General features: G+C 41.6%; 3 protein-coding genes across 4 annotated transcripts in view; 1 reads left to right on the forward strand and 2 right to left on the reverse strand.

Moving 5' to 3' along the window:
• megf6b (multiple EGF-like-domains 6b) overlaps window positions 1–2,213 on the reverse strand; it is a 54,718-nt gene extending 52,505 nt beyond the window's left edge. For both annotated transcript variants that reach the window (XR_007964072.1, XM_052075677.1), the window contains exon 1: window positions 1,823–2,213. Coding sequence is in view for 1 of the 2 variants with exons in the window: in XM_052075677.1 (XP_051931637.1) it covers window positions 1,823–1,917 (95 nt within the window). In the remaining variant the exon portion in view is untranslated. The remainder of the gene's footprint in view (window positions 1–1,822) is intronic.
• A 5,595-nt stretch (window positions 2,214–7,808) lies between these two features.
• Window positions 7,809–11,045, forward strand: akr7a3 (aldo-keto reductase family 7, member A3 (aflatoxin aldehyde reductase)). Its single transcript, XM_052075725.1, has 7 exons — window positions 7,809–8,094; window positions 8,633–8,820; window positions 8,914–9,018; window positions 9,363–9,459; window positions 9,613–9,712; window positions 10,478–10,607; window positions 10,679–11,045. The coding sequence occupies exons 1-7, from the start codon at window positions 7,908–7,910 to the stop codon at window positions 10,838–10,840; spliced, it is 969 nt and encodes a 322-aa protein (XP_051931685.1). The 5' UTR covers window positions 7,809–7,907; the 3' UTR covers window positions 10,841–11,045.
• On the reverse strand, window positions 10,966–13,492 carry mrto4 (MRT4 homolog, ribosome maturation factor). Its single transcript, XM_052075736.1, has 8 exons — window positions 13,356–13,492; window positions 13,124–13,182; window positions 12,940–13,043; window positions 12,700–12,781; window positions 12,547–12,614; window positions 12,195–12,346; window positions 12,036–12,112; window positions 10,966–11,446 (listed from the first exon to the last, which is right to left on the reverse strand). The coding sequence occupies exons 1-8, from the start codon at window positions 13,381–13,383 to the stop codon at window positions 11,300–11,302; spliced, it is 717 nt and encodes a 238-aa protein (XP_051931696.1). The 5' UTR covers window positions 13,384–13,492; the 3' UTR covers window positions 10,966–11,299.
• Window positions 13,493–14,442: the final 950 nt, after the last annotated feature.

Below are 14,442 nucleotides of genomic sequence, written 5' to 3' on the forward strand. Positions count from 1 at the left end.
AAACATGTTTTACTTAAAGGATCCCTAAGACCTGAAACACTTCTGTATTTTCATGCTGCTGATGATGGTAGTTTTTAGTCCTTTTTTTCAGCCTGTCCCAGCTGACTTTATGCAAGTAGGTGGACAACACGGAGGACTGATCACCGGTTAATTACAGGGCACATTTAGAGACAGACAAATGTTCACACCATCACTGAGTGCGGAAGTTAAGCTACAATGACTGCACTGAAGTCAGACTATGGTAACTTTCAATAGCAGTATTTTTTTCCCTGCACACACAGCAAGTAGGACAGGTGGCGGTCTAAAGTGAGAGTCAAGTCTTTTTATTATTAAAAATAATAGCAGCAAAGCCCAATAAGGAGGATTTAGTTGTGTGTGTGTGTGGGGGGGGGGGGGGGGGGGGGTCAGGACTCCAAAATGTGCATCCAAGAGGATGAAGACCAAAAGTGATACAATTTGGAGTTCATCCATTGCTGTCAGCAAATGCCCCCCACCCCCACGTGACCACAGAAAAACATCTCATTGATTGGTGAGTGCGATGATAGCCATAGAACAGGAAATGGTCAATCACAGGGCACCCATAGACAAACATTCACACATGCAGTACAGTATCTGGACAATCTAGTCTTCAGGAAAAAAAAGTTTAAACGTGCATGTTCAATCGTTTGTTTTCATTCATTTTCATGTAATGTTATTGTTCGAAGTTAATGCGCCAACCAGTAAGCTACAACTATAAGATTGCCAAACTATAAGAACCAATAATATACTTCTGAAAAAAAATGTTCGGTTTTGCAAAATGTTACATTTTACTGATGTATTTGTTTTATTAAGCCTTTTATATGAATACTGAAGAATGCTTTATATCAATATTGAAGAAAAAAAACTCATTGAACTCCCACGGCTTTGCACAGACTTGTTATGTTTGAAAAGCTCCTAATTAGTAATGCTGTTACTATAACACTAGCTGATCATGATTTGTAATTGTTTTTTTTTTTGTTATGTTATGGTATGTCTTGTGACTTGTTGCAACTGTCATATGCTTAATTATGTGCTAGGGTCTTTTTTTTATCCTGGACATGAATTATACTCAGAAGAGGATAGTTGGAGCGTGTTTTTTCCCCCTCTCCCTACCCAGTGTTTTCCTTTCTGAATTCTGACTGTAATTTCCCCATTGCGGGACAAATAAAGGATATCTTATTTATTTGTTTGTTTGTTTTGATGCCAGGCCCCAGGGAGTGCCCGTGATAAGTGTGCCAAGAATGGCCCGCAACTCGTAACTCACGCCTTCTGTCTCCCGTTGGTTGTTTTTTCTTCAGGCACGGTGGCGACCTCTAATTCGTAGGACTTTTTTTTTAATTTAGCAAGATTACCGTCAAATCATAATCTCTGTTTTAATACGTAGCACAAAATGGTATCTCTTAATTTATCTCCATTGTTTCCTACGTGGACAATTGTTTGGAAGTTGACTTCCACAATAAAGTTTGATTTGAATGAAAACATGTCAAAATACGGACTACAAATTAATTTAACACATCAACATCACTTTCATCGGCACCCTACAAAACACAGCTTGGGAGACAGCAAGCAATAACCGACCCATCGTCGTTATCATCATCATCACCAAATTCTCACTCTTAATTTGGACATTCGGCGGATCTGTTGACTCTTCCCATCAAAAAAATCTCAGCTGAATGAAGAGGCAAAGTGCAATCGTGTCACTTAAGAGTGCGTTCGCAAGAACTCGCCACTCTGACACGAACCTGTTGCATAGCGTGCAAAAACCATCAGAAGTGCATCAAGTAGAAGTGCACCGGTTACTCACATATACGGCTGTAGGCTGTTGGAGTTAGCATACCGGTAGACGGGAGATCCTCGAACAAACACTGAAAGCAGAAGGAATAAAAACACACTCTCCATAATCCTCCGGCTCTTTTGGGTTTTAAATACGCGATTCTCACGCACGTGCGCTCATGAGTATAAAAAATCACCAATTAACGCTACAAAAAAATATCGATTCAAAATATCAATAGTTAAAAGGCACGTGAGAAGTGATGATCTGCGTGGAAATGAGCCACTCATTCCAAAGATGACACAGCCAATATTTTCCGGGCATGGATCCGCTCTCTCGCTCTCCTTGTGTGTGTGCGCGCGTGACACGCTGCCAGAAATCACCCAGAAAAACAGAAGCTCAGCCACACTTGCTCCCTGCAGATGTTTCACTAAGGGGGGGAGAGAGACACAATGAGAGACATGGAGGAGGCTCCCTGCATTCACGTAATGTGTGCTCGCGTGTGATGTTCGAATCCCTCAGCACGCGGATACACTCCCGAGTTTGAGCACACAATATTCTGCAAACACTTCATGTGTTTTTCGGTTTTTTTTGTTTTTGCCCATTAAACCGTTTTTGAAGATTTTGTTTACCCTTACTTAAAAGTAAAAAACATACGAAAATATAGAGCAGTGGTTCTCAGCCTTATGAGAGGTACTGACCCCAACCAGTTCATATGCACTTTCACCGAACCCTTCATTAGTGAAAAATAAAAATTCGATTATTATTATTTTTTTTTTTATAAATTCAAGACATTAAAAACAGAAAAAAATACATGGCCCAAGTATAGTCTTTTTTTTATTAACTTGTGTGACGTACTATCACAACAGTCACACGGTGACTCCTGAGCGAACTAAATTTCTCGCAGCATTGAAACAAAAAAGCAAACAATGTCATGTGATCATCTGCAGTCAGTGATGGCCAAGCGGGCGTGTCATAACTAATTGACATGTTGAGTTGGTGTGTCTTAACCTCCATGGCAGAGGCTCTGTCGAACCCTTTGGACCAGGGGTGTCAAACTCAGGTCCTGGAGGGCCGTTGTCCTGCATGTTTTCCAAGTCTCCCTGTTGCAAACACACCTGATTCAAATGAACAGGTTCAATGTCAGGCTTCCGCAGAGCTTGCTGATGATCTGATCATTTGAATCAGCTGTGTTGCAACAGGGAGACTTGGGAAAACATGCAGGGCAGCGGCCCTCCGGGATCTGAGTTTGACACCCCTGCCTTAGACCGATTCACTGAACCCCTGGGGTTTGATCAAACCCAGGTTAAGAATCACTGATATAGAGCAAATATGAATCAATGATTCTAAATTGATGGGTTTGGGAGCCAAATCTTTATTACAGATACATTTTTAATGGGCTGTGGACAGCCAAGTAAAAAGTAACACATTTGTATTCTGAGTTTTTCAGAACAGTACAAAAGCATAACATCTGACAGTGCATGGACGAACTGACTGGCGATTGGATCCCACGAACGTAGACACCAACAAAATCTGCAACAAAACTATTCATTTACTAGAAAAAGCTCACCGACAGAGTGTAAACAGAAAATACTGGTCACAAGGAGCCAGGAAAAACATGGGGCAAAAAAAAAAGCACTTGCAAAAAACAAGGAAACAAAGCTGTGAACATAAATGAAACGACATGAGTCCAGGGTCTCGAGAACAAAACAAGGACAACATCAAAGACAACATAATGTCAATATGAGGGACGAGAGAGCAAAAAAAAAAAAAATGACAAGACCAAACGATCTCAAAAACAACACTTGAGCATGAGCAGCAAACAAGGTCGATAATCCAACAGAGCCTTAAAAATTTGGCAGTCGTTACATACATGGCTTACTGCTGAAACATTGGCAGCAGGTGTGCACGCTGGAGGGAAGGCCCTCCTCTGCCACCTGCTGGAGACACACAAGAACATAGTCACAACAAGTTACCCACATGGAATGTACAATAGTATTGCATAAACATAAGGATATGTTACTCACTTGCACTCCAGTCACTAGCTATTCTGTAAACAAATGCTCAGTCCTCGGCAAGCAGTGTCAAAGGTGGCAATATGCTTTTAGCAGTATGTCTTCGGGTCGATGAACCCGAAGATCCTGATCGTCTGAAGATTTCTACTACTGACACCGTGAAGCAGTTTAAACGCGCAAACGTCCATAAAGCGACGGGTCCCGACAAAGTCTCGAACCGTCTCCTCAAGATGTGCGCACAGCAACTCGGTGGAATCTACACAGAAATCTTCAACTGGTCACTTCGTCTTTGCAAAGTTCCTGCACTTTTCAAAGCATCTGTCATCATTCCCGTACCAAAACGCTCGCCGATAACTACTCTAAATGACTTCCGCCCAGTGGCTCTGACTTCAAATGTCATGAAGTCTTTCGAACGCCTAGTGAAGGATGTTCTCCAGTCGTTACTACCTCGTTCTATGGACCCGTACCAGTTTGCCTACAAGGCGAACCGGTCAGTAGATGACGCTGTGTCTATAGCGCTTGAGAAAGTGTACCGACATCTTGACAAGAGTACTCCGACCTACTGCCGACTTCTTTTCATAGACTTTAGTTCCGCCTTCAACACAATTCTTCCGTCCAAGCTTTTTACAAAACTTCTAAATTTAGGACTTCCGCTGAACTTGTGTCACTGGATTTATGACTTTCTTTGTCTGAGACCGCAGGTTGTTAAAGTCGGCTCCTCAGTGTCCAGTGAACTAATTCTGAGTACAGGCGCTCCACAGGGATGCTGCCTGTCTCCCCTTCTGTATTCCCTGATGACACATGATTGCGTGGCCTCATTTACTGATTGTCACTTCTTTAAATTTGCCGACGACATCACCGTTGCTGGGTTCATTGTGGCCAGTGAGCGCGACTACCGCCGCCAGGTCGACGAACTGGTGATGTGGTGCACCGAGAACAATCTCGAGCTCAATGTCTCGAAGACGAAGGAAGTAATCGTCGACTTCCGTCAGGACAATCCGAAGAAACCCTTGGCTCCTCTGGAGCCGATGGTTATCAACGGCACGGACGTCGAAATCGTTGAAACCTTCAAGTTCCTGGGGATTCACATCTCTAGTGACTTGACCTGGTCGGCGCATGTCGGCCACTGTGTAGCAAAAGCTCAGCAACGCATGTTCTTTCTGCGACGCTTGAGGAGCTTCGGGGTCGGCCAGCGCATTCTGACCAAATTCTACCGGGCGGTGATCGAGAGCGTTTTATCGCTCTCGATCACGGTCTGGTTTGGTCGTGCAACGGTCGACGACCGGCGCTTGCTCGAGCGAGTCGTTAAAACCGCTTCCAGAATTATCGGTCATGATGTAACGTCTTTGGACGAGATTTATGTTCAGCGCTCACTGCGGAGAGCTCATTCAATCACACAAGATGACTCTCATCCTGCTAACGAATTTTTTGAAGAACTTCCATCCGGTAGAAGATACAGATCGATACTTGGTAAAACTAGTCGCCATCGCGAAAGTTTTTTCCCTAATGCAGTCCGTCTTCTGAACAAAGATTTAAGCACAGAGTGTTTTAAGCATTTTAAGCATTGACTAGTCCAGTAATGTAATGTTTGATCCTAGCAATTTATGCATGCGTCCGCACCTGTTGAATTCTGTTATGTGTATACATATATAGCTAATAAATGATGATGATGATCAAACTCATCTGAAAAATAGAAGTGACTTTTAAGGGTATTTTCAGAGGCTATTTTGAAACAACAAAAAAACAAGAACATGTTCACACACATCAGACTTGAAGTGATGTTATCAGTTGCGTTGGATTCCGAGGATCCCGTGAAGTCCTCTAATGGCTTGCGTGTTGGGGTTAAACAGCTGAATGCCTGGTCAAGAGGTCGGCGGCCACCGCTGTTCTCGTAAACAAAGATTTCATTACTCACATGTGCGCTCGTGACCCCCTAGCAGTGGCAGGTTACTGCTGAACGGTCCTTGGAGGAGGATGCGGCGTCGGCTACATGACGTTCAAATTAGGACACAAAATATTTAATGACTGCTATTTGTACAAATTGAAAGCACTCGGTTTCCTCCATATTTTTTCATTTGATTGGTTTTCATAGAAATATTGTACTTACAGTAATTGTGGCTTCACTCCATGGTAGAAATTTGTCATAAAGAGGGTTTTTTTTAAAGTTCTATTTGTGTTTGAAAATTGTATGGAGGCTGGATCAAATGCTTCGACAGTAACAGGTAGCCCCACTTGAGATTGAAATGATCAGTCCGCTGCTTCCCTGATTGTCAAAAAAACTGTTGGTGAGTTTCCATTAGAGAAATACCAAATATGGACGAAAGGACTGTAACCATACCTGTCAACTTTTCGGAGCAGCAATCTGTATAAACTACCAAAAAAATCCTTATAAAGAGCAAAAAATCCTTATAACATACCAAAGCATTTTATATGTCAAAATAAAGGCAGAAAAAAAACCACGACATTTTCAATGATATTTATTGTAGATCTCCATAATACAATGTCTGGTTAATTTCTAATCATCATTCTACTTAGTGGCATTACTGTGTTCAGAGTTGTATTCCTGCATTCTTTTTTTCACCACCTCCAAATCATTTGGAGTTGGTGAAAATTCCAAAAAAATCATTTGGAATTTTCAGAATCCGTATGATTTGTGCGATACGGCCATATACGTAAGATTCACCACAAAATCCGTATGAACTATGGCTAAACCATATGAGTTGACAGGTGTGACTGTAACGTGCATGCGGGCGGTTATGTGGCAATTTGCAAAGAAAAATTAGGTCCAACCGCAAGGATGCCTGCTTCTACTTGGAGCTCATTGGGCATTTTAGCTCGTAATTGTTCATCAAAGGTCAGCAATTTGTACTTTGCACAAAATGGTTGCTTCAAATCAAAATGGCCGTCTGTCATAAATTAATTAAAAATTTAAAAAGTAATTTGGACTTTTTCATGCAATGTCAGATTCCGTAAAAAATAAAACAAAAAACTATACACGTGAAACATGAAGTTAATTGAATTGAATTGAAAAAAAATGTAAAGCACCCGTGAGAGGGTTCTATGTGTAGAACTTCATCCCAAAGTACCTCAAGGATGGTCGCAACTCCGCCACAACTTGTCTGGCTAAAGCATTGTACATCCCCTGTGAGACAAAGATCTTAGGTTATTTGAACCCTTTCTTTATTAAATTAGTTGAACACAGAATGTCGACGTTTAGGAGAAAACAAACAGTGTATGAAAGAGCCATACGGGGACATCTTTTAACATACACTACTATTTAGGGAGCAACACACCATTGCACAAAATGGTAAACACATTGCTGAACCAGAAAGAGAAGCTCCATTCCATCCCCATTTTGTCTCTCATTTTTCGCAGAAAACGCACATCGAATGTTTATTTGCATCTTTTTGAAGAACTATATAATTGTTCATTATAATTTTCTATGTATAGATTCTGGAGGGCGATTTTCCCCGGTGACCCAGTGGTTACAGCGTCAATTTGACAATGCAGAGGTCGTGGGGTCGCTCTGGCCTCCCTGTGTGGAGTTTTCATGTTCTCCCCGGGCACTCTGGTTTCCTTCCACATTCCAAAAACAAGTATAGCAGGCTGATGTAACACTCTAAATTGTCCCTCGGTGTGAGTGTGAGTGCGGATCTTTGTTTGTCTCTGTGTGCCCTGCGATTGGCTGGCAACCGGTTCAGGTTGGCTGAACCGGTTGCCAGCCAATCGCCTACTGGCCGAAGACTGCTGGGAGAGGCTCCAGCGGCCCCCGCGACCCATTGAGGATAAAGCGGATCGGAAAATGAATGGATGGATTTTCCCCACATGAATCCACAAGAAACGTGGCAGGTAAGTTGTGCTAAATTAAAAGATATTTGGCTCCTACTAGAGTGATTTTGGAGGTACAACAGCTTTCTGTCTGCACCAATGGAGGCGGAGTTACTCACGTCAAAGCCATTCCAACAGCGCCCTCCCACCCGATTTTTTAACTTTAGTCCCATGCATGCGTAATAACAGCGCGACGCCTCTCGCGAGGCAATTCACATTTTATAGCGAGCGCGCTGTGCGACAAACTTTCCTTTAAAATTGTTTCGAAGCGAAACATGTTTGCGAAGCGACCGGTTACCTTGCTGGGCACCATGGCCTTTGGAGGCCGTGCGGACGCCGAGCAGAGTCTGGAGATGGCCAAGATCTTTCTGGACCGCGGACACAAACAGCTCGACACTGCACATATGTACATGGACGGAAAGTCAGAGGCCATCATAGGGGGCATGAACCTCCCCAAAACAGGTCATATATTTTCATGTCATTGCTTGGGAGACGGAAATGGCACCAATTTGGTTGAATGGCCCGTGTAAGCATTGCCGTAGAATGAGGGATTGACTCCTCACCAGAGAACGACACTCCTGATTCATGACCAGTACCAAAGAATTTACACTCGTTACGCTTCTATTTGAAGTTGTGATTTGGAGGTGCCACAATCGCTAACCTGTCTGTCGCAATCTTCGCTCTCTCAACTCTTTTACGATGCAGATGAGCGAGGAGGCTTCTTTATATAAGGAAGCCTGTATGACTAAAACGTCAAATACAACTGGAGATGGCTAATGTGGGGTAGCAACATTTCCCTTTCGTCGTAAACGCGCATACTTGATATACAGTAGTCTCATAGGTTGTCATTTAAACATATACAGTACTGTATATATTTGTAGAAACTGAATACACTGCTGCGACTTTCTGTTGGAAAAATACTACTCATTCAAACAAACAAAATGGAAGACTGAAATGTTACGAAATGATTGACTTGTGTCGTTTCTTTCTCTGGATCCAGTCAGCATTGCCACCAAGGCAAACCCGTGGGACGGCAAAACTTTGAAACCGGAAAGTGTGCGCTCTCAACTGGAAACCTCTCTGAAGCGACTGCGGACCGACTACGTGGACCTCTTCTACCTGCACGCCCCCGATCACGTCAATCCAATCGCGGACACGCTCCGGGCTTGCGACGAGCTCCACAAAGAGGCAAGAGAACACCTTTTTATTCTGTTCAGACTCATTATGACAGGTCCCCGTGCATCTTATCACGATTCCTTCCTTCCATACTGTCTCTCACAGGGGAAATTCAAGGAGTTTGGACTGTCCAATTATGCATCCTGGGAAGTGTCTGAAATCGTGTGTCTGTGCAGGCAGCATAACTGGATTGTTCCCACAGTGTATCAGGTAATTTAATTGGTTTTGTAGATTAATTGAGGAGGCAGGCTTTTTTTTCCTTTTTGACTGTGTTGAATACAACCTTTTTTTGTTGTTGCTCCCATTTTTGCGGTTACGCATAATCAGCAGTTGTGAGGCTGGTTCGATGTACTGGCAAATTTAAGAGCTATCATAAATAACGCAATTCAAGCCTGTGGCATTGTATTGTCATGAAGTTACATATTTTACACTGGCCTTTTATTGTTTATTTTAACCTGAGGAAGATTAAGGCTTAAAAGATGTCCTAAACGTCAGCATGCTGTGTTATTTGAACAATGAAAGGGTTCAAATAACCTGTGGCCTGTGTGTCACAGGGGATGTACAATGCAACAACCAGACAAGTTGAGACGGAGTTGCTGCCATGCTTGAGGTACTTTGGGATAAAGTTCTACGCGTACAACCCTCTCGCAGGTGCTTTACTTTTTATGGAGTCTGGCATTACCTTTTCACATCTATGGTCCAATAAAAATGCATATTCTCTCACTTTTGTACCCATCAAAAAAAAAATCTCTGAAATGACTTGGAATCACATAATGGAACTAAAGTTCGGATTCTCTGTCTTAGGTGGCCTTTTAACTGGCAAATATCACTATGAAGACAAAGACACATCTCAGCCTGCAGGAAGATTTTTTGGGAACAATTGGGCTGCAGCGTACAGAGACAGGTAAATTTCAAGCACTTTTGGATGTCATCAGTCACAAACATTAACTTGTTTCATTAATTTGAAACTGCCCGACCCCAAAAGTATATAAATATGGGGGTTCAGTATGGGAGATGTTGCATCTTTGTTTGGAAAACAAGGAAAAATATGTACTCAACCACAGAGCACCAGGTATCTAGAAGAGATAAGACATTTATTGGGGGGCCTTCTTTGTAGTTTTGTCTTACCACCAGTGTTTATATTTATAGCATATTTTTTTCAAATATTTTACTATAATTATTTTTAACAATTTACTAGTTTCAAGAGACCTTTCTTTGCCCGTTTTTCTTTATTAATCTTCTAATCAATTTTCTATATTTTCCAGATTGTTAAAATTTCTAATTATTCTTATTTGTGATTTTCTGAATTAATATTTGTATTTATATTTTGTGGCAACACAAAAATATTACTTGCAATTTACTCCCCCCCCCCCCCATTTACCAGTACTAGTGAAGATTACACTTTTCTTCCTTCAATTTGTTAGTACGGTCATGTTAAAAAACTGTAAATCATGTGACTGACTTCCCGTGGCGACCCAACTCACAATATTTTTTAAAACATTATCGCATTTGGAATAAATGTGTTTTTAAACCCATCATTCACAAGTGTGTGTTTCTTTCTCTCTTGATAGTCTGATACACACTTGTGGCAAAAAAAATTAACTGTTGCTACTTTAAGAGGATATATTTGATTCAAATTAGGAATGAAGTGACTTTCTATTTTTTGTAGGTACTGGAAGCAGAGTCACTTCCAAGCTCTAGAAGTGGTCCAAAAGGCCTTGGAGGGGGCATACGGCCCGACGCCGCCTACTCTCTTGTCTGCCGCCATGCGTTGGATCTACCACCACTCCCAACTCAAGGTGCCACTGACACACGTGGATCACGGCTAACGGACGATGGCGTTGTTCCAACGTGTCTTGCTTGTTTGAAGGGGGACCTCGGCGACGGCGTCATCATCGGCATGTCCACAGCGGAGCAGCTCAGACAGAATCTGGCTGCCGCGGAGGAAGGTCCTCTGGATGAGAGGGTGGTGAAGGCTTTCGGGGACGCTTGGAACCTGGTGGCTCACGAGTGTCCCAACTATTTCCGATAGATGACGCAGAATGAAAAGCTGGGGATGATGGGCTCTCGGGGAGGGGGGATAAATATGGAATGACCTTTGGAGGACTTCATAAAGGTTCCAACTCCTACCTTGATCAAACCTAATTTGAACACACATTTTACTCCCTTCTCCCTTTAATTCTCATTTTGTTGTAAGATCAATTGTACAGCACACAGTCTATTTTTCTAAAATGTATGACACTTCATTTTCAGATTTTCACTGTGAATTACTTGCTTGGTTGGTACACGTTATACAAAACATTTCTCCAACCAAATAAGTAATCTTCTGAGCAACATTTCAGACCAGAGCTAAAGTCAACTTGAAAGATGTCAGTCCATGTATTTTGGGATGGGGGGGGGTGGAGGGTGCAGATGATTTCAAAATCCTGATGTGAGGTTTAAAAATTAAAAACAAGATGAAGAAACAAACAAAAACCTGCACAGTCTTATTTCACTTGTTATCCTTTTCCTTTTCAATCTCCTTGATGTCCCGCATAGGCTCTTCCTCGCCCTCCAGGATCTCAAAAGCGCCCGTTTCAGAACTCCACATGCATTTGATCGTCACTCGGAACTCTGCCATCTCGATACCTAACAATTTCTGTGAACAAAAACAACACTTTTTTTCCCCATTTCTAAAAACAAATGGAAATCCTGCCATGAACTCACCAGAACACAATTGTGTAAAAACAAAATTATAGTTACTTGTTAGTCAGAGTACCACATATTACTATTTTAACCATTATTTACAAGTGATAAATAAATTTATAATTCATTCATCTTCCGAGCCACTTGATCCTCACTAGGGTCGCCTATCCCAGCTGTCTTCGGGCAGTAGGTGGGGGACACCCTGAATTGGTTGCCAGCCAATCACAGGGCACACAGAGACAAACAACCACGCACGCCCACACTCACACCTAGGGACAATTTAGAGTGTTCAATCAGCCTGCCGCGCATGTTTTTGGAATGTGGGAGCAAACCGGAGTACCTGGAGAAAACCCACACAGGCCCGGGGAGAACATGCAAACTCCACACAGGGAGGCCGGAGCTGCCTCTGCACTGCGAAGTCGACATGCTAACCACTGGACTACCGGGCCGCCCAATACATTTATAAGCATTACTCAAATATATTAACATATAATACATATTTTTTGTCTCCTATAAAAATCAAGGTTCTCTGATAAACTTACCAGAATACGAGCTTGTTCAGGGGTGAGGACATCGCCGGCTTTGCAGACCGTGTAGTCCTTCAATAGTGTGACCACACCTTAAAAAAAATAAAAGCATACAGTTTTTAACAATCCGTAATCAAACAGACCGTGTTATTTGTTCCATGTTCAGATTCATACCCTTCTTGAGCATAGTAGGGAGGCCTAGCTGCCTCAGCTGAGGCTCCATGGAGTGAGTGAACTGCTCCAAAGGACCTTCGTCCAGAGTTACATCCATCTGAGCCCGATTTCCTGACCGTGCATAATCCATCTCTCTGTAATGACTGAAATACCTGTAAGGAAAAACAAATCTGCATTTAATGAAGTTGACTTTATTAAATTGTACGAATCCTTGATTAGTACTATTCATTCTAAAATATGTTGTCCCCATTATTTACTATGGTAATTATGTAGGTGGGAGTCGGAGCAATTATACTTTACGATTTTAATTTTAAATATCATTAATTTAAGACCTGTCAAAGTGCTTACTTACTCTTGCACCTCCTCCTTAGTTTTATTCGTGAAAAGCACTCCCACCTCACCTCGGAGATGCTTGCTGACCTGAAAACATGACACAAGGATGCCACAATGATTGTGAAATGTCAATCAACAGTGTTAACATTTTATTTCGACTGCTGATTCCTACCTGGCATAAGTTGTCCCTATATTCGTCGGTTTCTCCTTTCCCAATTGCGATTATCATGACTTTGTTTTTTCCAAAAAAAAATCTGTGGGGCAAGAGGAAAAAAATGTCACCTTTAAGAGTTTAATAAATTACGACGATCAGGAACACTCCGGTCTTAATATAGACAAATATATACCGTTGAAAAAAATAAAAGTATTCAGTTTGTTCGATACATTTTTTCCGTTGGATTTAATACATTACCTGCTGTGTTTCCAGGCTGTCCTGATGTCTTTCAGTTTATTATTCCTCATGTTAGCCACAGAGAAGATGAACAAATATTTGTAGGTATCGACACATTTCCGTAACTAGAAGGCAAACGTAGAGCTGTGACTTAGACACCGCAGCGAACATATAGTGCAGTATACATTCTCGTGCAAACATTTACCTCCTCTATTAGTTTCTGTTTGGACTCGAGTCCCTTCTTGGCTGTTTTCGTCAAAGAAACTGTGGAAAAATCAAGAGAATGCCATTGAGAGAACCAGAAGAAAGTAACAATACTTGCACTACTAGCTAACATATTCCCATGTATTCACACTTGCCACTTCAACGGCTCATCTTACTAACATATAGTGCGAGGCAAGTTTAGACATTTAAAGGCAAACGTTGCTTTTTCTTACTTTTCTTGTCCCTCTTCGACTTAGGCATGGTTGCTTCCCGCGACGCACACGTGAAGTAAAAGGACCCCACATGTTTCCCTCAAGTGAGGCTTGCCCAACTTGTGCCTGATTCAAAATCGTGTGCGTGTGTGTGTGTGTTTGATAATTCAAAATGACTCGTAAATTCAACGTCACTCTGTAACCTACTCAGCTAATGTCTTAAGATTTAAATTCTCCAACGTCATTTCGCTTATTTGTGCGGAAAACGTAACCACCGCCTTATAATTTGCAGGATCTCTTCGATTTACATGGACGTACCAGACGCCATCTGCCTGAGCGAAAAGGAAATAAATACTTTTACTAACTCAATTCAAGCGCCAGGGAGAGCTCGACTACACACGTGCACACATGCATGCATGTTGACCAGTGTACTGAACGTGTTTTAAATTAGTGGTTCCATTTTAATGTATTGAATTATTATAATGCACCGTGACTCCCGAAACAAAGGCTAGCAATAAATATCTGTCCTGTGATATTTTCAACTGATAATTAAAAAAATATTGTTAAATGTGGGTGTTTAAAAAAGAAACGTAAAATATTGTGCTTCCCTTCAAAAATCATAGTCTGAGGCAGTTTAACAAAAAGGTAAAATATTTGGTCTAGACAGTCAATACCAGAAAAAAATCCTCTGTGGTAAACATAGAAAGGTTGTTTTCTATTTTAGAATATTTTAATAGAATGTTTGAAATTAATTAAAAAAAAAAAAAAGAAATACAATACAGACCTTAATTGTAATGCACGGGGAATTAGAAAATCACCACAGGTTAACACATGGAATATTTGTAATTTAAATTTAAAGTTAAAAAAAGCAACACATTTGGGATATTAAAACAAATAAAAACTTGAACAACTTGATGAGACCGTCACTGCCACCTATTGTAATAAGTGTGCAACTACACATTATTTAAGTATGGCAAGACAAAATCAAAATGTTCCCTGAGGTAACGCGCCCCTCCCATCCAGGGACTGCCCCAATATTCGAGAAGGTCCTATTGAACAGACAGACCTGAAAACCTGGACTCACCCCACCCACCCATTTCTAATATGC

Source organism: Hippocampus zosterae, chromosome 9 (genome assembly GCF_025434085.1).
Source record: "Hippocampus zosterae strain Florida chromosome 9, ASM2543408v3, whole genome shotgun sequence".
NCBI lineage: Eukaryota > Metazoa > Chordata > Actinopteri > Syngnathiformes > Syngnathidae > Hippocampus > Hippocampus zosterae.